The sequence below is a fragment of the Mycetomoellerius zeteki genome, unplaced genomic scaffold, assembly GCF_001594055.1.
Source record: "Mycetomoellerius zeteki isolate Tzet28-1 unplaced genomic scaffold, Tzet1.0 scaffold135, whole genome shotgun sequence".
NCBI classification, from domain to species: domain Eukaryota; kingdom Metazoa; phylum Arthropoda; class Insecta; order Hymenoptera; family Formicidae; genus Mycetomoellerius; species Mycetomoellerius zeteki.
Genome location: NW_017256287.1, coordinates 2,908,399 through 2,930,497, shown reverse-complemented (window position 1 = coordinate 2,930,497; position 22,099 = coordinate 2,908,399). Strand labels below are relative to the sequence as shown.

General features: G+C 34.7%; 1 protein-coding gene across 1 annotated transcript in view; it reads left to right on the top strand.

The window, feature by feature from the left end:
- Positions 1–22,099, top strand: part of LOC108731734 (Smg6 nonsense mediated mRNA decay factor) — a 98,816-nt gene that overhangs the window by 59,427 nt on the left and 17,290 nt on the right. The window contains exons 20-23 of the mRNA XM_018462219.1: positions 3,166–3,278; positions 6,077–6,180; positions 6,433–6,606; positions 7,193–7,396. Of these exons, the coding sequence (XP_018317721.1) occupies positions 3,166–3,278; positions 6,077–6,180; positions 6,433–6,606; positions 7,193–7,396 (595 nt within the window). The remainder of the gene's footprint in view (positions 1–3,165; positions 3,279–6,076; positions 6,181–6,432; positions 6,607–7,192; positions 7,397–22,099) is intronic.

The following is a 22,099-nucleotide window of genomic DNA, read 5'->3' as shown; positions in this document are numbered from 1 at the left end:
ATGGATGTGAATATATTGAAATTATGACATTATTGAATATTATTATTAATATTTTTTTCTAGTATCTAGTATTCTTATATAGTCTTATAATCGAATATACTTCAATTTTTTATCTGATAATTTTCTATCTGCCCGAATTTTAGTGTGCCCTGTGCTGAGTCACGCCGCTAAATAAGGGATCTGAGAGCACGGGGAAATCCCGACGCCCCGCTATGCTTGAGGGCCCCGTGGGCCAGCATTTCATCAAGGGGCCGGGTCGGCGCGTCTCGAATTGATCATATGCGAATTGATCAAACGTGAGCGAATACTTTTTAGTGCGCGCTTCGTGCGCGCTCGTGGAGAAGACAAGAGAAGAGGAAGAAAGAGAGAGCAGTGCGCCGTTCATCTTATCGACGCACGGCGCGTCGTCGCTTCTCGGCGCGAGTTTCGCTAATGAGATAAAATAAAAGAAGAATAAGAGCTAGTAAAAGAGACAGAGAGGGAGAGGGATAAGAGCGCAAGAGTCACGCTTGTCCGACTGATGCAATCTACTGTCCATTAAACGAGCCTCGAGGCTCTCCCTCTTCCCCTCTCTCTCTTGCTCTCCGTCTCTCTTTCTCTCTCGCAACGTCGGTCTCGAGACGCGGATTTTTTTTTTTTTTTTTTTTTTTTTGCGTAACCAACAGCTACTATCTGGCTGGGATAGGTTAATCATTGTTGCTCGTTAGCGATTAACAATTACGTGAGTCAAGCGTTTCCTTGGCAAGGACGCCGCGCAGCACGGGACGCGCGATCGCCGATCCTCTCTCGATCTTGATCGTCGTTGCACTTAGAGCGGCGTGCAACGATTCGACGCGGACATGGATTTCGCGATGGCAGATACGATTAATCGATGACCTTTAACGACGCCGGTCGATTAATCGCGCCGGAAACCGCATGCACTTTTGCCCTTTTGTCGCGAAATTAAGCGATCGCTGAAATCTCGCGATTCTCACGTGATCTTTAGTGCATCGTCATTGAAGTCGTGCATATATCATTGACCCGAGAATGTCATCTGGGATGTTTTTATACTCTATCTGCGAGAATATGTGAATTGTAAAATATTCTTTCGTATGGATATTGTTTAATATATTTTCTTTCATTTTTAAAAACTATTTTTTATGAACTTTTAAATACGCGATTTCATTAAAAAATCTGCAATAAAAAACGTGTTATGTTAATTAAAATCTTAATTTTTTTTCGTAATATTATAAAAATATATTTAACATACTCTCTTATTTTGTTTAATATTTGTTCTCGTTTAAAATTTAGTTTCTATTTTTATTTTTCAGAAAATCGTGATTGAATTCATATCATTTTTAAATATTAATAAAACATTCATATGTTGTTAACTCTTTACTGACAATGTGAAATTTTTACCTTTCGTTAACCTGGATTTTTTAACTTTAATACATATTTTTATGTTGTTTTTGTTGGATTGTCTAAAAATCTGAAAAAATTCTTACATACTTGTGAAAACTTTAACAACGCGTATTTACTATAAAGTTGAACTTTATTTATTTTTGAAAGATTTAAATTTGTTTACCAGAGTTTATAATAAAACCGACTATGTCTTTAAAATCCAACATTACCGGTGGAGGATTAATAATAATGATTTTAATTGGAATATAAAAACATCCTAGGTTCATTTACGTAAGAAAACAATCAGATGACTATTCTCGGGTTAAGATTGTGTATGTGCGCGGTTTTCTAAAAATTTATAGTTAGATCCATTCTTTTATAATGCGAGGCAAGCAGTAAGTAATGTTGTTCTATTTCGTTAAAAAAGCATTAATACACAGAATGTAACCGTTGTGTATTAATGCTTTTCCGGTATTATAATTCTTTTAAATGCTCTTGTTTTACACAATGAGAATTTGCACGATCTGAGAGCCGCTATGCACGACGAAAGAATTAATTGAACGAGCGACTTTGGCTTTACAGTAATACGGAAGTGGCAAATGGAAACGTATGCCTTGCCGCGGGTAGATCATTAATAACGTCAGTGAAACGAGCCGCCGCTGGTCATACGAAGTACATTAAATGTATAAATCCGTGATCTATTATTATTATCATCCACCGCGCGCATTACGCAGGTCCCCCCTGCCACAATAATTTCTAATATGTAATTCTCGACATTGATAATGAATAGTCGCACGGAAATATATCATATTTGCGTAAGGACCGGCGTCTCCTTTTCACATCACCTTTTCTCCTTCGTGCCACAAATGGTAAGATATAAATTTTATCTACCGCCCATTCTTTTAATCGCGTCTTGGATTTATGTATCTCACCGTAAATACGCGAAATCGTGCGCCACGTCCCACGCGAAGGCGTGCGAAAATTCCATGTGCGTTTCGTCGTGACCACGCGGAAGCCGCGAATCTCTGAAATATCTCGATGTATTATTCGTGCAGCGCATTGAAACTGTATTTTTGGCAAATGGAATTTCATTGGAAGTCTCGGTCACGTCGAATGCGGTAATTGTACCCTTGTGGCAAGAATTCGTCGCGTGACGAATGATCCAGAACCGAAAATATTTACCTCATGTCAAGTGTACGCCAGGTAGCCGATGGTGAAGAAAATCAAGTAGCAATTTACCTGATTATTTTTTTTATAAACAAATGTGTTATTTAAGCAAGTGTTGTTTGCATAGCCGGCACGAATTTTCGGGCATTTATGCTGTCACTCGTACAAAAACAATAATAAGGAATCTGAAACCCGTAGAAAATTAGTCCTGAATATTATCTTGAGATATGAAAAGTTTATCGATCTCGCGGCGCCAAAGTGGCGTCAAGCAATGATAGAAAGTCCAGTAAAAAATATAATTTGAGGAATTAAAGATCATTATATCTCAATGCAATACAAGTCGTAAATTACTGTTCGACAATTTAATCTTTGAAGCGAGCAGTTTAATCGCACAGAAAGAATTCCACATTAAACCTTGGTATTATCGAATTCCTCTTCCTCGTTCTTTTGAATTATGTATTAAAAGAATGATTAAATTCATCTGAGTTTTTTTCAAATCACGATAGATTTACCGTGATGTGGATCTGTAAGCAATTTGTCTCGACTTTAGCTGTTTCTAATGAATGTTATCATGAAATTTAGAAAAGACTTAATTCAATCTCCTTTCGTTTGTTACAGACCACCAGGAGATGCGTGGAGCAGACTAGCGACGATGGTGAATCTCCTAGAGAAATTAAATTACACCAGGACGACTCTGATTCAAGGCAAGGATACGGAGAATCGCGAGGAAGGTAAGGAAATATTTTTCGTCTTTTATGAGAAAAAAAATTTCCATATTGATGGTTATTTATACTTGCGGAAATTGATGCAAGTCGGTATTATTAATTTAATTTATTGAATTAATTTAATATTTTTTACATTCCGGTAATTTTTTTTAAAGTAGAGTGCGAAATATATCCAAACTATCAAAACACCAAATTGATTTTAAAATAATAACGTTATTCGATCTATATTGTTGGAACAATCAGTTTGATAGAATATACTAAAATTCGTAAAATTAGAATTCGAATAATTTGAAGAATATACCTAGTTAAAATTGTTAACAAATGCTTTAACATTATTTGATGTAGAAATAATATTTTATTTTTAGTAGGTTTCTTCTAAACATACATCTTATTTTATCAGAAAGTTATTAGTAATTAATACTAATAAAATTCATTATTTATTGCTGCATTTCGATGACGTTTATTTTTTGACATTCACGCTGATTAAGAGCGTGTGAACAGCGAGAGAAATGGCAACCGGTCGAAACGCTTCGGTTGCGATGCGAGTGATTCTCGCGGGCTGACCTGGACCAGACTTAATCAAAAAAATGGCGTTCCTCGAAGTCGGCGAAGTCGGTACCCGGTCTGTTGACCCGTAGATAGCTGCCGCGACGGTTGCGTAACGGTGAATACGTTCGACATGACCACTGCAATGCCATTCTCTTGCAGCCGCATTTACTAGCGTGTGGCCAATGGTCTTTCAGCGTGCGTGCGAGCCACATCGCCACTATATGCATGCCGCGCGCATGTTATGAATACACAAATTGCATTGCCCCGGAGCCCATTCACGTGTAGACCTCGCCATGAAAATGACCCGACTCCGCGTCTCTCACAGATATTTTCGGCTATCACGGTTACATCCGCACGAATTTAGCACGCATCGTCGATGCATTTGGCACACTGTTAAATTTATAGTGTCAAATTTAACCTAATTTCACTACTCAATATATCGTTATTTTATACCGAGTGCTATTTCATTTGTGCGTTTTTATCGTACGACAAATTTTTCATGCCTATTGATCGACTATAGAATAAAGAGATCCGAGGACTTTCTGTTCTGCACACATTTGTCATATGACAAAAACGCACAAATGAAATAGCACCCTGAAATATTAATTAAATTTGACACTACTTATGTAGTGACAGTAAATAGTGTCAAATTTAAATGTGACACTATATAGTGTCAACTTAATTATTGTTTTAATATAAAGTAACGATACATCGAGTAGAAGCAGAAATGGCGATTGAAATTTTTAAATTTGATGTTATAGATTTAACAGTGTAGAGTGATATTAAATTCAAATTGTAGAACTGATGATAATTATAATTTATCACTCTAAAGTAAACGCTCTAAAATAACACAGGTATAATTTTAGTTTGAGAAGAATATTATATTAACGGCTCTCAAGTATTCAGAGATGAAAGCGCATAGTTCGCCATATTATTTATCGTGACATTGTTGAAGGTTAGATTCTTATATTTTTCGATAACTAAAACTACATTTTATTTGATCGACTTTGTGATGAATTTACGGCCGCTTGTTCACTTGTAATAGCAGTTGTCGATCGTTGGCAGACCGATAAGAACCATGGTGGTCGGTCGCGAATGCGTATGCTTCTCGCGAACAGAACACGTGAATTTTTCTATTTTCGACAGATCACTGGACATGATCGCGAGTTCGGTCTCGAACTGGGTCTTCCAACGGGTCCGATCGGCTGGAAACGAGCGTTCTAGTTTCGCGACGCGTCCTTGCTCGCAATACACTTACCTCTAAACCGAGTAGATACGTATGTGCGGACGTCAATACGCATTGCTCATAGTGAATATCATTACGCACGTATTGGTGAGGGTATGGCTGATCACATGGCTGACTAGAATTAATAAGTTTGTCAAAGCAATAATCCGACCTCAGCCTTTCGTTAACGCTACTGTTGCTTGAAGTCATTAGCGTTTAATTCAGTTTATTTGTTATTAATTGTTAAAATTTAAACAATATTCTTTTATATTTGTGCACTTAAAGTGGGATCCAGACGAAGTAAACGAATGTAAATGAACATGAATAATTTGTTTCGATACGTGATGAATGATGCGATTAGTACTCGCGACGTTGCAATAAATTTACACTGAAGCAAATTATTCACTAGTTTATTTGTCCTCGTATTTTTTTGTTTTGGTATTTTAAAGTGTAGGTGTAAATTTTATATGTACACTCTCTGAAAAAATATCTGGTTGAAAATGGACGAACCAGAAGATTATATCAATCAGAGAATTATCTTAACTAGAATTCTAGTAGATTTAACCAGAAAATTCTGGTTCATTCATTTTTAACCAGAATTCAAATTAATTCAACCAAACATTTTTCTCAGTGTACGAAAAGTATAGAAAAAAATATTCTTTGTGTTATTGACAAAAATATATGTATAGTATATGATTTTATTACGTATTTTAGTGTAATTTTATTGTTGATGATTATCTATCGTGTTTTTATGTAAAATCTTAATATCGGACGTGAAAGGTGGCGAATCGTCCGAAAGCGATCACATTGTATCGATTACACTTTATTTTAAATCGCGCTACATAAACGTCTGAGCTTTTTTCACGGTATACATAACATGATATACATCTTTGTATGTGGATCGTATAAATTCAGATAAATCTGTATGCTTCCAAAAGAGAATCTGATTTGGCACGATCGCATAATTTTATACAAGGAGTATCGATTCTCGTATATAAAGGATGTACCGGATTTCTATATTTTATTTCAGACTTGGAACTCGTAAAACTACCGGAAGATATCACGTTGGCTGGATTTACTCCTCTCATGTTGAATCCTCAAGATCCTTGCTATGTGGAGAAAACGGAAGATATGGTAATTTACATTTATGTTATGTCTTCGGTAATTGCACGGATATACATATCTACGAGATGCGTGCTTTTATTGTTGATTTTATTGCTGTTTTAAGTTTGTTAAACAAACCTCAAACAGGCTTAATACAGAGTCTCGTATCTCGAGGTATTTCAAAGTACCGGAAGGACTTTTAGTATACCAGTGTTTCGTACCGGGATATTCGCGCGGTCGCTCGACTTCCACGGGTTGGATAAATTCGCGACGCGTTTTCAGGAAGTGGCTCAGATGTGCCTCAGGATAAGCAAGATTCTCTTCTTCGGTCAAGTGTTCTTGTGCGGTTTGGAGACACCGGTGCTGAAATTGCAGAAAAGCGAGACCGGCGTCAGCGAATATGTTTCCGTGGTCGAGGCTTCGAGCACGAGTTCGCCGAGTTCGCCGCCGACACAGGTACGTGGTAACTGTCGTAAATCTAGTCTCTCCTCCCATTCTACTAAAGAAAACGTAGTCAGCGCGCTTGGAGCCTCTATTGAATTCTCAATCCAATTTTTTGAAAGTAAAAGAACAACTATAATTTATCTTAAAATTATCTTTATCTCGTATGTATGTATATACAATTGGAAAGAACGTTTGCTGAAATATTTAAAAATTTAGTTAGATACAGATCGGAATATAGTTTTGTTGGATCATCAAAAAATAATTATGTAGGAAACTCAAGCATGACAAGCAATGTTCCAAAAGTTTTGGCATTCTAGCAACCAATTTGAGCGTTCTATATAATTATTTTGGTCCAACAAAATTACTTTTTAGATTTGTATCTAGTTTTTTTAGATACTTCAGTAAAATCGTTTTTTTTTCTTGTATATAATAATAAGAGTAACCATTGCGTACAATATCAAAAGTTTTTAAAATCATGTAAAGAATGAATAAGAAATGCCAAAGCAAAATTCGAGATTGGGATTTTTTCCTATGTAATTTTCAATTCGTTAAATCCGATCGCTATGGTTATTTAGGAACGGAATTAATTTATTTCTAGAGCGACTCGGAACTCATGGTAGAAAGTTACAGCGAGGGAGAGGAAGATTCGATTTCTACGTTGAGAAGATTACCCCCGTGTGGCAACGTGACCGACGATACGACGGCTCCCGTGGCGACTGTCGAGATAAGGTCGCTGATCGAGAGGAAGGAGGAACTGGAGAGGCGGCAGCGGAAACAAGATCGGCATCGACAGCGAGTACAGGTGAGTGCGAAATACCCTATAGCCTGGCGCGTATATGCAATCGGGAATGAGCTATCGATTTGTCGACATAATAAACGGCGTCACAATGAGGTGTGATACTTTTGCAACATTGTTACGTTGTAATAATCGATTGCGTATTAACCGGCGACCATTATTACACTGAAACAAATGCATGTCAATTTACTGAAAATTGTAAATTTCCAATCATATTTAGGTAATTTTCCGGTCATAGACATGTAATTTTCATGTAAAATTACATGCACTTTTTTCAGTATACGTAATAACAATAAATGAATGAGGATAGAAGTTTGTACACTGAAAAAAAGATTGGCTGCTGCAGCAAATTAGATGGTAAAATATGGCGTAGCATTTTTAATTGGCTGCAGCAGCTAATTTTGGGTTGCGTTAGCCTATTCGCAATGTCAGTATAGGATTTCGATAGACTAACACAACCAAAAATTGACTGCTGCAACCAATTAAAAATGCTATGCCATATTTTACCATCTAATTTGCTGCAGCAGCCAATCTTTTTTTTCAGTGCAGCATTTACGTATTATTATATAAAAATTTCTTTGTATCTATCTATACATTCTCTAAGACTTTTTAAAGATATTTTTTAAGACGATGTGTCAAACGAAAGGTTAAATATTTGCATCCATAAACCAGCGAATTATTTGAAACGAATGCAAATGAATTTCAATATAGCAGTTCAATCGTTCGAAGACTGCGCGCTATGAATGGCACTCGAACGAGCTCGAGATCGATGAGGAATCTCGCCGCTTCCAAATTTAGCTCGCGCCGTGCACAATCTTCCACCGATGGAGACGTTCTCTGTGAATATTGCTGTCGAATGATTGTCTAACCGCCGTGATACCGGTCTAACCGCCGTCTATATCACTGTCTTACCCTCCTTCGACTTGTCATCTTGCCTCGAAACAGCCAATTGACAGAGTATACCGACCAAGCGTATCCATCACGGTTAAGTAGAATTAAATCAAGAGATTACAACATCCGTTTGACTTCTCGCAAACGCGGAGATGAAGAATACACCTCTGTCTTCTTTCTACCTCCTCTCTCCCTCCTTTTCCCTTTGCTTTCTTTCTCTTTGCATTCCTCCACCCTTTGTTGCACCCTACCGTCCTTTTATTTCGGATCGCACGATCCTCTTTCACCGCAGATTCTCGCGCAGCACGCAAGTCCGTCGTTTTTATTTACGGCATCGAAACTCCTCCTTTTTGCATATTTATTATCTTACTCCAGAGCTTGGAGCCGGATTTTGTATGTACTATGTGTGGTTGGTCACGTACTCTCTCTCCCTATCTCTCTTCTCACCGCGATATCTTTTTTTTCAAAGGAAAAGAAAGAATAAAGAGAAGGAGTCGACTGGCCAGAAATCCTGTATACGAGCAATTGTTCTATTTTTCTGTTCAATTTTTTTAATGTAGATATAATTTTTAGAGCTGAAAACGTCCCACGCCCGATTGCCATAAATTTTGGCAGAAATACTCTAAATGATATCAAACGAATACCCTTAATTCATTTAAGGGTATTTATTTACAGTAATATGAATATAAGTATTATGTATTTAAATTAATTTAATGATAAAAGATATAACAAAATACAGTCGAAAATGTATTCAACTGAATAAAATATTTGCTTATCTTTGCTTTGGTTACAAAATAGTACCCACAATATTATTCGGACTCCGAGATGTTTCTACTTCGAGAAAATCCAAGTTTATCGGGCTTTTCCATGCTGTTCGGAAAGGCGGAATATAAATTACTCGCCGCTTTCCGTATCTCTTGAATTTTTCGATCGACACTTTTATCAGGGAGCGAAACTGAAGACGAAATACGGATCTCGCTCCGTAACTCTCGGTCGTAGAATTGTTTCGAGGATAAAGTTCGATGGAAGACCAATGTGACCTCGTCGAAATAAATAGCTGCGATATCGTAACCGTCGGTAGTTTGTTCGACAGTGCCGATGAAGTTTTATCGTAGGTCTTTCTCCTGTTCGGATACCTTGCTTTTTTTACGTGGACTTTTATACATTCGATTTTTCCTTTTGCAAGTGTGATAACGATTACGTTAAAGTTGTGCTCGCTATATTGCGGCAAATCTAACTTTTTTGTTCCGATATATAAACTGTTTTCTCAATCAAAGGTCTTAGAATTTGTGAAAGTAACAGAAGTTGCATTGAGAATATCTTTTGTGACATTTCTGACTTAATATTCTTGTATTCGTGTATTGTTATACATTATAATATATCATATAGTATATCATTTATATATGTACAATGTTTTATTATACAAAATTTTAAAGCATATTGTTTATTTTGATAAAAATCGAAAATCTTGATATGAAAATATTGAAATTATATGATAAATTACTCATCCCATGATTGCTTCGCTATCACTTGCTGACTCCCAGACCTTCTCTTCTTCTCATTGTTCATCTCAGGTTGTTTTGTTGCATTCACACAATACTCACTTGCAAAAACATAGTTAATTACGATCGCGCGCGCACTAATTATCAGGATGTGACGGTCGCGCGACATTTTGTATACTTACGACTCTAATCTTGCATCTTGTCACATTGCGAGAAAAGAAAAAACTTACATGAGAAAAGTTAGTGCAACGGACGAATTAAAAATTAAGTAAATTAAGTACCTACATGGTTTTAATTATTTATATACACACGCCACATTTATACAACGATAGACTACACATATGAATCTAAAAAAGATAAATTATAATAATACATTTAAAAACTACTAGATGAAAACTAAGTAGAGACGAAATTTTTCTTAAATATTTTTATTATTTAGTACATTTTATCGACATTATTTAGTAAACATCTATTATTTGGTTGTTATTGGCCGTTACTTTCTCTTTTTAAAATTATAATTGCAAAAAAATTAAAGAATATGCGATGCAAAACATTAGAAAATAATTAAATATCGCGATTTGCAATTTCTACCGCTTTGATTCCTGCGAGAATCATCTATCGAATAATATCGAGTCGAGTTACGTATGTTATATTAATTTTTCTAATACTTACTACTTCAAAATTTTCCGAACAATATGTTCGGCGTATGTGTTCAGTTTATATCATGCTCGGGCTTAAACAAGTCGGTTGCATGGCTTTAATGTTTGTTGCGCGCTATTGTTTACGTAAAGTCGTTGTGCTAGCATTTGTGCGGCGAGTCTCAAGCCGGAAAGCAGCGGCGTGAGTCGCTCCATGTGTCGTAGTATTTACGCTACAAGACGCGACCATTCTTTGCGAACGTTTAGTGATCATCAATCTGCGTGATTAATTTACTCCTGCGATCCGTAAGATAACGAGTATTTATCTTAAGAGAAATGTGTCGCTTTGAAATAGATATCTGAGCGATAAGCAAATAGATAATAAATTACTGCTACATGATATTACGAGCAGTAATCATTTCTTTAAAGTTGCTCGGATATATCTCGTCTCACGCTATTCATTTTCTGTCGACTTAAATATAATTTAAAAAAATATAACGGCCAATAACGAGCAAATAATAGATGTTTAAGGATATATGTATCATACGTACAGTCCCTGCAAAGAAAATTAAATTTGGAAATGTGTTTAATACTTACATTTCAAATAAACTATTTAACTATATACATATGTAAATAAGATTACATTTTTATTTAATAACACTTTTTTGCCGTTTATTTATTTTATTTGTCATTATTTTTATTGTTAAAAATTAAAATTTTAAAAATGATAAAAATCTAAATTTTTTTTATTAATTCTTTAAATATTCAAAATGACTTATGCAAAGTTTCACTGCGATTCACTGATTAGTTACAAACATATAAAACAAATAAATATTTTGTTTATTTACTAGGCAACTAGTTCATGCATCGCAATGGAACTCTATACATAAATAATCTTGAATACATTATGTACTTATATTTAAAAATTGATTTTTGTCATTTATTTTATATATATATATAGTACATTTCCATACATTTTTATTAGAGAGAGAGAGAGAGAGAGCACAGATTAAAAAAATACTACTATTTGTTAAAATAGTAACTTATGATCCAGATAGTAAACTGTCGCCAAATTTGTCGTATTGTTTTTCAATGTGATTTAGAATAATCTGTAATTTTTTCATAATTTTGTTATCATTTTGAAAATATGTATAAAACATCCTTAATAAATAATGTTAATAAAATTTATACAACAAAAAAGTATATAAAAAAACTCTTCTCTGCCTTCATCAATTTTTGAAAAATATAATTTTTTAAATTGAAAATGCAGGACTGCGTTCAGAAACTTCATCTGCATTTAGATATTATTTTATCCTTGTTCAACATTCAGTGCACAATAAAGATATGTGAAAAGTGATATATTCAGAATTCTTGAATGTATCCTATGAATGCGAATCGCCGAGTGAGTCGATTAACGAGAAGCCGTTTGACATGTCGATTGCTTTTTAATTATCTACTTTAAATGTACTTTAAATCTCGCAGAATATTTGATATATGTTTACTTTATGTCCATATTAAATATTTCGAGGCAAGATAATTCGATTAATTTGGCCTCGACGTTTATAGAGTGTAGCCCTTTATTGTTCATATATAGTCATCGCGTCCTCATTCGTTTGACGAGACTCGACTCGGCAAGCAGCGGCATGAATCGCTTCGCTCCGTGTGTCGTCGCATTATCGTTGTAATCACGACAAGTATCAAGGAATACCAAACATAATAATCTTTTTTAGACGGTTATTATCGTTGATTAATGATTCATGAATGTTTCTATTTATCAAAGACTATCGATACATATTTTATGAGTTTTATAAGTCATTTACGGCATTACTTGAGGCAGGAATCAAAGTGGTAAGAAGTAAGAAATTATAAATCATTGCAATATTCTCGATAAATAGTAATTTTTTTTAAGTATCATGCATCGCATATTATTTGAATTTTTTACAATTTAAATGTAATTTATTCGTTAATTTTAAATTCAGTAAGTGGAATTGCATTAGTGAAGAAAAATTTTTTATTTCAAATCGTTGATAAGATGGGATTCTTGCGAAATTGTAATTTATATTATCCGTCTCCGTTGACATCATGTGCTATGTTCATAATTTATAATTTGTTTGCAATTTATTCACGACTGAAGAAGACTGAATCAAGTCGAAACGTTCCATGAGTTTATACATGTATATAATTAATAAATAATTAATATTATCGGTCACCTAGTTTTGCTCATTTTAAATATTTCATCTTTATTTATTGTTATTGTTATTTGTCAGTAAGTGAAGTAACTATTATGACAAAACATAACAGTTTCGTAACGGATTGATTCCGAAGCAGAGTTGCAACATTCGTATTAATTAATTATAATTACAATTAATGTCATATTTTATAATATAATATATTTGTGTTAATTTCGCAGCATAAATAGTGTTGGTACATCGATGATTCGTTAAAAACATTGCTGTTTTAAATTTGTTTATTGAACTTTTTTCATGCAGTTCTTTTCTCAGAATATATGATAACACGGAAAAAGTGATTTTGTTATCTAAAAATTTAGTTAGAAATACAAATCTGAAAATAATTTTATTGTAAATGCATCAAAATGATTATATCGAATGCTCAAGCATAATAAGAAATGTTATAAAAAGTTCAACATTTTAGCAATCAGCTTGAATGTTCTATGTAACTATTTGGATGGTTTATAATGAAATTATTTTCAGATCTGTATCTAGCCAAATTTTTTCTAGATACTTTTAGCAAAACCGTTCTTTCTGTGAAGGAATACATTACGTAATTAAAACCCGGAGTACGAAGTGAGATATTATTTGTAATTTATTTGTAGATTAAATTGCTGTGTGTTTAGCATCGCATTTTAGAGAAAAAAAGGATAAAAAAAGGGATTAAAGTAGTGGAATTAGATTAAAAAAATAGAATTCGTATTTTTCGATTATTCTTGTTACTTATAATTCTCAAAGTTCGTTATCAAAGTTCGATAATTGAAGAGGCGGTAGTAATTACATAGTTCATTGAGTTGTGAAAATCAATAACCGACAAATTGGTATGCGTTTAAGCACAGGTACGGAGCTAAATGCACGTAATACCATCGATCAACTTTGATCGTTAATATGAAGCTATTACGACCTCGATATTTTCCTATCAGGATTTATGATTCTAATTAAATTCCAAAATTTGTTATGAAATGTATAATAATTGTGAGATGTGTCCACATTCTCGTATTTTAATATTTTAATATTTGATGTCAGCAATTAAAATAAATGAAGATTAGAGGATTTAATTTTTTAAGATGTTACTATTACTTTAAGTATCATAATTACGCATATATTTTTATTTTGAATAATATAATTTCTCAGCGAAATTTTCTATGAAATTCTTTATTTTTAAAAATACTATATAGTTAAACGATATGATTATGATATTATCTGAAACTCGCGGGTCAATTTTAACGCCTGAATGAACCTATCTTGGAATCTAGAACAATCCTGTTGCATGCGTAACACCTCGGAACCAGTTTTTCCGCGGACAACGGTGAATCTGGATTATGCCACTCGAGTCGAGTGAATTGCGTTTTGCACATCCCGCAAGCTTTGAATTACTTTAATGCAAATTAATTCGAGCGAAAAAGTATGCTTAATTGGTTGGCGAAATTTCGTATGTGTCGCTATGAATATCGCGAACCGGTTAAACCGTAACTTCAGGTCAGATTACATTAGTCTGTTTAGAGACGGGGATGAGTTTTTAATTTTACCGTATTTCGAGGATCCTGTAATTCAGTCGAGCGTTATTTTGAGGCAGACAGGTACCGTTTCGTATCTCCATTATCTCGATGGGTGAGATTCGCAAACATTCGTGAAACTCAAACGGCTATTTTTGGCGAAGATTAATTAATCAGTTAATTAATTAACGTACAGTTGCCTGTTGTGTTGATTTCATAATTCCCGTAATACTGAAATCATAAATTATATCACGATAATTGAATTGGTTGGTATGGAATATCGCGAACATGAGAAATTACGTAACCCGTTTTCCAAACAGAAAATTGAAGAAAATTCTATATTATTATTTGTATGAACATGGATATATACGCGTTGTTTATGTAAAAAATCCGTAATAATCCGTCAGTATTCCCTTGTTTTGAAATTCCAGATATATAAAATTGGAAAAATGGCAATATTGCATATAAATCTTTTTTCATTTTATATGATTCTCTCTGATTCTTCATATTGGCTCTAATTGCCTAGTGATGTTATATAAATAATGGATATGCTGTTATCAATTTCATCGTGATGAAATCTATATTTTTAGTCGGCCTATCATTTTACCTTCGCAAGTATCGAACGAAAGCGCAACTCGGTGCATGTTTTGCAAATAGCCACGTTGCGCGGGATGACTTTTTGCGGGGATTTTTTTTGCCTCCCGGCTGAACAATCAAATTCGCATTTCCGTTCGCTGCTCGTCACGTGTTATTGCATCCCGGCGAAGAAGTTGTAAACGCCATTGGTCACGTCGATTAAAACGATATTTCTCTTTCGTTGCTGTGCATGTGTACGTATATATGTGTGTATATGTAACGAAAAAGAGGACAATTTAGAGAATTTATAAAAAGCTCTAAGAAGAGATCAAATTAGTCCACAGCTTAATCGCTACAATGATAATAGCATTATTTGAAACGCACACACATACGCATTGCGTTAGTAAACCGGAATATGTACATCGCGAACTGTAACCAATTAATCCTTGATCTGCATCGCCCGTAGTCTTTGAGGATATTTCCTTTTTGTGCACGGCAGCGGCCCGTCATGCATGGTCGATGAACCATGGATGCACGGATCCAGGATAACATCGTAATGCGTCTTAACCATAGGTTCTTTCGGTACAGAACATATTTAATAACTCTTTTTTGATTTTGCCGAATTTTTATTTGTCAAGGTAAAGATACGTATTTTTTACGTGCCATTTTTTAATAATCGCTTTGCCGATCTTTTAGGAAATGTTAATCCAGACATTTAGATTGATTGTTCAAACCAATAATAGGACCATCTTTTATTACATCTTCTTTTAATCGCTTTTTTTGAAAATTAAGTTACTCGTTTCTTTCTATAAATGACTCAAAATGAAAATAAGTTTTCTCCTTTAGCGATTCATTTTCTGCTTTAACATACAGAATTCGACTAAAATCATAATAAATTTGTTTGATGAAAAAATGGAAAGAGAAACATGCTGTATACGACATATATAATGTAGATTTTACATGCTGTTTGAGAAATGAAATAGACTAGATATATATGTGTAATTAATATTTGCTGTGTCTTGCTGTTGAAAGATCGAACGAGTTCGTTTCTCGTTGCGGTCGGACGACGAAGATGACCGGGTGTGATCTACGAGAAAAAGAACGAAAAGAAGCGCTCAGTGCGATCGCAAGGGTCGGACTAACGGTAACGCACCGTGATACGAAGGATGTTGCAAGAAGCGATTCATTTCCTCGAGACATTTTTTGGCCGCATACATTGGCTCTACGCATACTGAATCCGTACTCGAGACTCCGCCTTAATTTCTACCGCGAGATTGATGTAATAATGGAACAGCTTGTTTCAGAACCGGACTCAATTTCCTTCTAAACGATTTTTAGAAATTAAGAGGAAAGTGTACCGTAGGCAATACAGGTTATAATGTTTAAATTAATTGAAATCGTAATTTTAAAAAAGAAAAAAGTGAGAGAGAGAGAGAGGGGGGGGGGAGAAGGAAGGAGAAAGAAATATAATAAAGTATAATAAATTTAAAATATAAAAGTTTTAAAAATAGACTAAATACAATAATGTGATAATACACAGTTTATTTAACTAGAATTTATACACTGAAACATGACTTTGCACTTGCATCGAAGCGTTCCTGAATCAAAACTGATGAAATAATCGCTTATATCCGCTTTAAAGTATTATTTATTTATTACGATCTCTTGCGTTATTATATATGCATCAATATCTCGCGAATCTTTCATCTCGGGAGTAACTTGTACTTGCGAGTAAACGTGAATCTCGAGTATCTAAACTGGCTCTGCGAGAGCGAGGAGGTAGAAGAAAATGGCTCCAACAACCTCTTAACACACCATTCGCTTCTCTGCGCGAGGCTTCTATTTAAAGGTTTATTATGCCAATTAAATCCGCTTCATATACGGCGAGTTCAAGTGCTCGCCGCAGATGCGAAGGTTATCCTGGAATCTCCATCCTGCCGTTTCTTCTGCGAGCACCCCCTCACCACCTCTCTTTTCCTCTTCCCGTATTTCTGTTATTAGATCGTGTACATTCATAAAGTTATGCCCAATGGCATCTTCTAGCATGGATAAACGCGCAACCTGAGGTCTGGGGCCTTATTACCACAGTCCCATTGAACGATATGAAGACGTTTCGCTTTTAATATCTTGACTGTTATTTTATTATTATTACATTCGAAAATTTAGAACGCGATATTAAGAATATTTTTTAATTTTTTTTATTTATAATTATATCGCAATTAACTTAATGATTGTAATTAAGCTCTTACGCATATTAGTGGAAGAACTGCGCGACTATAAAACATGAGGGACAACAGGATGTATTCGGAATATGTTCAAGAAAATCTTGAAATGCAGGAATTATCGGAATTATCGACGAAGATTAATCTATTGTAAAAAAGACTAGAGTGAAAATATAATAACCGGAGATTGCTTTGAAAAAAGAAATTTTATCATCGGTTACGATAAATTACAAACTTCAATTAGAAAAATATATATGTAAAATGAAATATTACAAAATTGTAATCGAAGAACCTTTATATACATACATATAGATACATCTTTTTGCTGGGCATTTTTTGTATACTTCTTTTTGCTGAAATTGCAAAATTCTTCATTAGAGCACTATTATCGCGCATCCCGAATTTGCCTCATGGTGATGATTACGGAGAGGATGGTTGAAAAATTTTGACTCGCGTGCTTTGAAAAAAATTGTGAGGCAATCTCTCACGCTCATGACGTTAATTCTCCCGCGAATGGGAGAGGCAGTTCTTTTCAAATCTCTTTTTTGGGATTTCCTTTTATTCCCCCTGTAATTCGAATGTTTGCGTAGTTTCTGCATGCTTCGTCGAGGAAACATGTATTAGCGTGTACCTAAATATACCTTAATTTACATGCCATAATTAAGACCGTCCTGCAAAGTCGGTATGCAAAATTTTCATTTATCCCTCCCCTGTGTGTAGCGTTTTTTCTGCTCTCTTGCGTGCGCGCACAAATCTTGTATACAAATTAATAGCTTGATGTTCTCCCGGGCTACGAACGAGCGAAAATTGCGACCGAAGATAATTTCTCCGAACTACTCTCATTTATTCGTAAACTGCTCAAATTATGCGGCCGCATAAAATTCCTCCGCAAAACTGCGTTAATTTCTACAACATTTTTAAGCGTGTCTGAACATCTTTTTAACACCATTAACGTGTCAACAATGTAACTAATACGAGAATCTATGGAATTGTAAAGTATGTATTTATAATTTTATAAATTCAACTTCAGTTTTTTATTTTCTATACTGAGAGAAAAATGTTTGGTATTTATGACTACAATTTCTTGGTAAAATAATTATGATTAGGAGCTCTATTTTTATAGTTATTAGATTATTACTGCTATTATAGTGTTAATATTATAATGTTAATAATAATATTTATGATTCTACCAAAGAAAGTTGGCACCGAAAATTAAATATTACAAATTGTGGTTAAATTGTAGTAATTGCAATCAATTTTCTTTTTATTGCACTTTCAAATTGTTATTGAATCGTAAAAGTAACATTTAATATTTGACAAAAACTTTAGCGATTTTATTTCTTTTTCTTAATTCTGTTTCTTGGTTTCTTTCTTTTATAGTTTACGAGATTTTTTTATTTATCTTTATTTATTGATTTTCTCAAGTTCATAATTAGCATTTTAAGTTTGCAGAAATATGTAATCTAACCAAAGTTAACGCCTCTATCATTGATAATTACGTCAGCAATAGTTAAAATATAGAATATTGTCCTATTTTTAATTTCTGTTTGTCCGACAATTATTTTTGGTGTCTTATTTAATCTTTAGTTCGTTTTTATGTAAAACCTTTTATATAGAGAAATTGATTCCTATATTGTACCGAAGAATCTTGGCAAGAGAGATTATCCTGCGGGAAATGGTAGGACGCGTGTTCGAAATTAATCATTATTATATCACGAATAGGTGTACTCCCAGGGTGCTCTTATGAAGATAGATACCACTAAATGTTCTTGAGATTAATAGGCTGATTCACAAAGATATGATGTAATTTGAGATGTCTGAGGTCATGGCGAATGAAAAAGTTTATTTGCATATATAATATTTTTTACGATTTTTTTACGATTCTGGCTATACATACGAGATTTTATATAGAAAGAAGAACACTCGTTCTGAGCTCATTATTGCAGATAGTTTATACAAGAAATAAACGGTAGAAATGACTGCGAGACGAGGATGGCGCGTTTCGTTATAAGGAGATAATATTTTATTTGTTACGAGGTTCGCGTAGCTAACGCTCAGAGATCCGTTCGCGACAAACGGTCAATAAAAAGCATGATTAAACCGAAAAGCAATTACATTTTATGGGCGTACGTCTGCTACCGATGGCGAGAGTTAGAAGAAGAATGAGGAGATGGAGGACGACAGACACAAAGACGATAAAGAGAGAAGGCGTCAAGTAAGAGTGAAGTGAACTCTAGTAGCTAATTACTTCAAAGCAATTATCCTCTGTTGGCGCCGTTCCAAACGGTTGCTATAACGGTTACTATACCATAGTATGATTTTCTTTGAGCATTTTTTAGGGATTTCCGCGATGGCTATTATTCTGTAACACTGTTCTTATCTACTTCTATAATAGGGTGGAAGCGAATCTTTTGAGAAAAAATTTTATCATTAGATAGAGAAGTAATTAAATATTAAATTATTCTAATCATATTGCGAAGGCGACTTTTACTAATTTAAGTAAACGATATCAATGCAAAAAATTGCATTGATATCGCTTACTTAAATTAGTAAGAGTCGTCTTCTCAATATAGATAATCAGAATAATTTAATTTTTAGTTTTTTACTTCTTTAAACTTCAAGAAACGCAATAATTAAGGCTTGAAGTTTTAAATCTGCAGCAGATTCAAGAATAAAGTATTCGATTTGAGTTCGAGTTAAAAATTTAGCATAAATTTATAATTGACATATTTTAATTGGTATTGTCAATACTGATTCCCCTCTTTTCTTGAATGTCCCTCGTCTTGAATATAACTTTTATTAGCGCTGTCGCTAAATGCAATATCGATGCTGAAAGTAAAGGTCTTTGATTGGCAGTGTTTTCTTTCATTGTCCACCTATAACAAACCGAATTGGCATTTCGTTACCGTGCGTAACTGCAACGAAACTTCATATCGCTATCCAATTAATTAATCAAGTTTATTAGTTGATGGCAACGGGCAACAATTCGCGTATTAGTGTCGACGACGGTAACGGCCCGGGCGTTTGACGTCCACCATTGTTGTACCCTACTATGTTGTTAGTAGCCGTAGGGCAGTCGGGATTGTATTGTGATTGGGCGGCGGCGTTTCATCGTCGTTCGACGGGGTACACCAATCGATAACTCGTGTATTCTCCGCATAATGGATAATTTATCGCGCGTATTCGGCTGCGTCCGAATCGTTTAGGCAGCGGCCGGAATATAAATGGTGGCGCGATTGCCATGTAAAATGCATACGAGACGCGGTTTTCAACCGAAACGTTATGCCGCGGTGGTTAAATGAGATCGTTAATAAACGATACGCTTTATTGTGATTTACGGCGTTTGCTCTCTTCGCTTTTTCCACGAGGGCTAACGACGCGCGCGTATCATTCCGTTTATGTGTACGTAACGGCATATATGCGTATGAATATATTATACCTATCAGAGAAATAAATCCCACCGGACGTACGGCAACGAGACAGACACCTGTCGTGACGATCCCTCGCTCGTTCCTCTTTCGCGAGATCCGTTTCCCGCTGAGTGAACTTATATTTCACCGTGCACGTGGCTCGACGGGGTGCACGTTCCGAATTTCATCTCGCAGCCGACGTAAAACGTTTCGGACATCCGCGAAATCTCATGTTGCCTTTTTAATATTAACCCCGCAGGACCATGCTGATGCTTCTCGGCGTTGTGGAGCTCGACTATTTTATTTTTGGTTATTAATAATGCGGTGAAATACATTCAAGTATCTTGCGCTGTGAAAATTTAGTAATACAATAGTTGACAGTACGAAATTGACATGTCCTTAAAAAAATATAAATTTAAAAGAATTGTAATTTATTTAACAACTTTATAATTTTTACAAATGATAACTAAGACTGTAGTGAACTTGAAAAAAATAAATCAGTCTCTTTACCTTATCACAGAAATTAGGAAAAATCGACAAACCTTAAGGTCGTTATCTTAGGGGTACCCCCCTTTTCCTTACTAATGATAAAATTCCCAATAATTTAAAACAAGAAATTGATTGGCCGAATGAGAATCAGCGCGATACACAATGTGTAAATTATTGTTTTTTTTTAAAGTTATTTAATGGATCAAAGATGATATTATAGTACAAAAAGGAACGTTTTGGCTAAACTTTAAGTGAAATTTCCTTTTGTACTGTGTAATTGTAGAGCCATTAAATATAACTTATAAAAAAATAATTTGCGCATTATATATACTGCGCTGATTTTTATTAGCCAAAATCTATTAATGTACAAGTTTAATAGATTATGAATAACGTCCATAATAATTTTATATATGTGTCTTATTATACATGTATGTATACATGATATGCACATAATGGTGTGTGTGAGTTTAGAAATTATAATCTTAACTTATTAATATTTTATCGAAACTATAAAAAAATTTTGCCTAATAACAAATTTCGCATTTATCTTGCTGAATGTGAAAGTTTAAGCTGCAAAGAAACATGGTTGTGCATATTTTTATTTCAGAGATGTATACGTCCTTGTTATTCAAAACCCTCTTTTCTTCCTATCTTTCACAATTGTTGCATAAAGATACTCTGACGAAGGTATAGCCGGAGGCTACGTATTCAAACATTTATGGTCGAGATATTACAAGAGTCTCGCGGGAACCACCACGTGGTCGGACTTCACCCTCGTATCATCCACAGACTCGAGATAACATTTTCTCGACTGTCATCCCTTCCTCCGCTTCAACTCTAAGGGATCCGTCGCCGACGAGAAGGACATTGTATACCCATTGTCCCTCGACACTAGCATAGTAATGGCTGTTCCCCGTTCCCGCGAGAGGACGGATCTTTAATTTCCGCGGTATTAGGGAAGAACACTTTGTTTCCCTAGAGTATCGTAGTCGTCGCCAAAAGTGCGCTCCTACGCTAATCTACCGTGAAATGAATTATGCTACGGACATTCGCCAAATGGCTCGTCAAAGGTCAATATCGTCAAATGCTGTATCTAATAAATCATCAGTCTTTGCACATTTGTTTCGATATTTACTTAGAAACTTATCGGATTTTTTGTCACATTTTATTATACACATAGTTTAAAGTTTCTATCAAAGTCTTACATTTGTAGTTATATTATATGCAATTGTATTGCTTTCTATCTTCCAAGAAGAA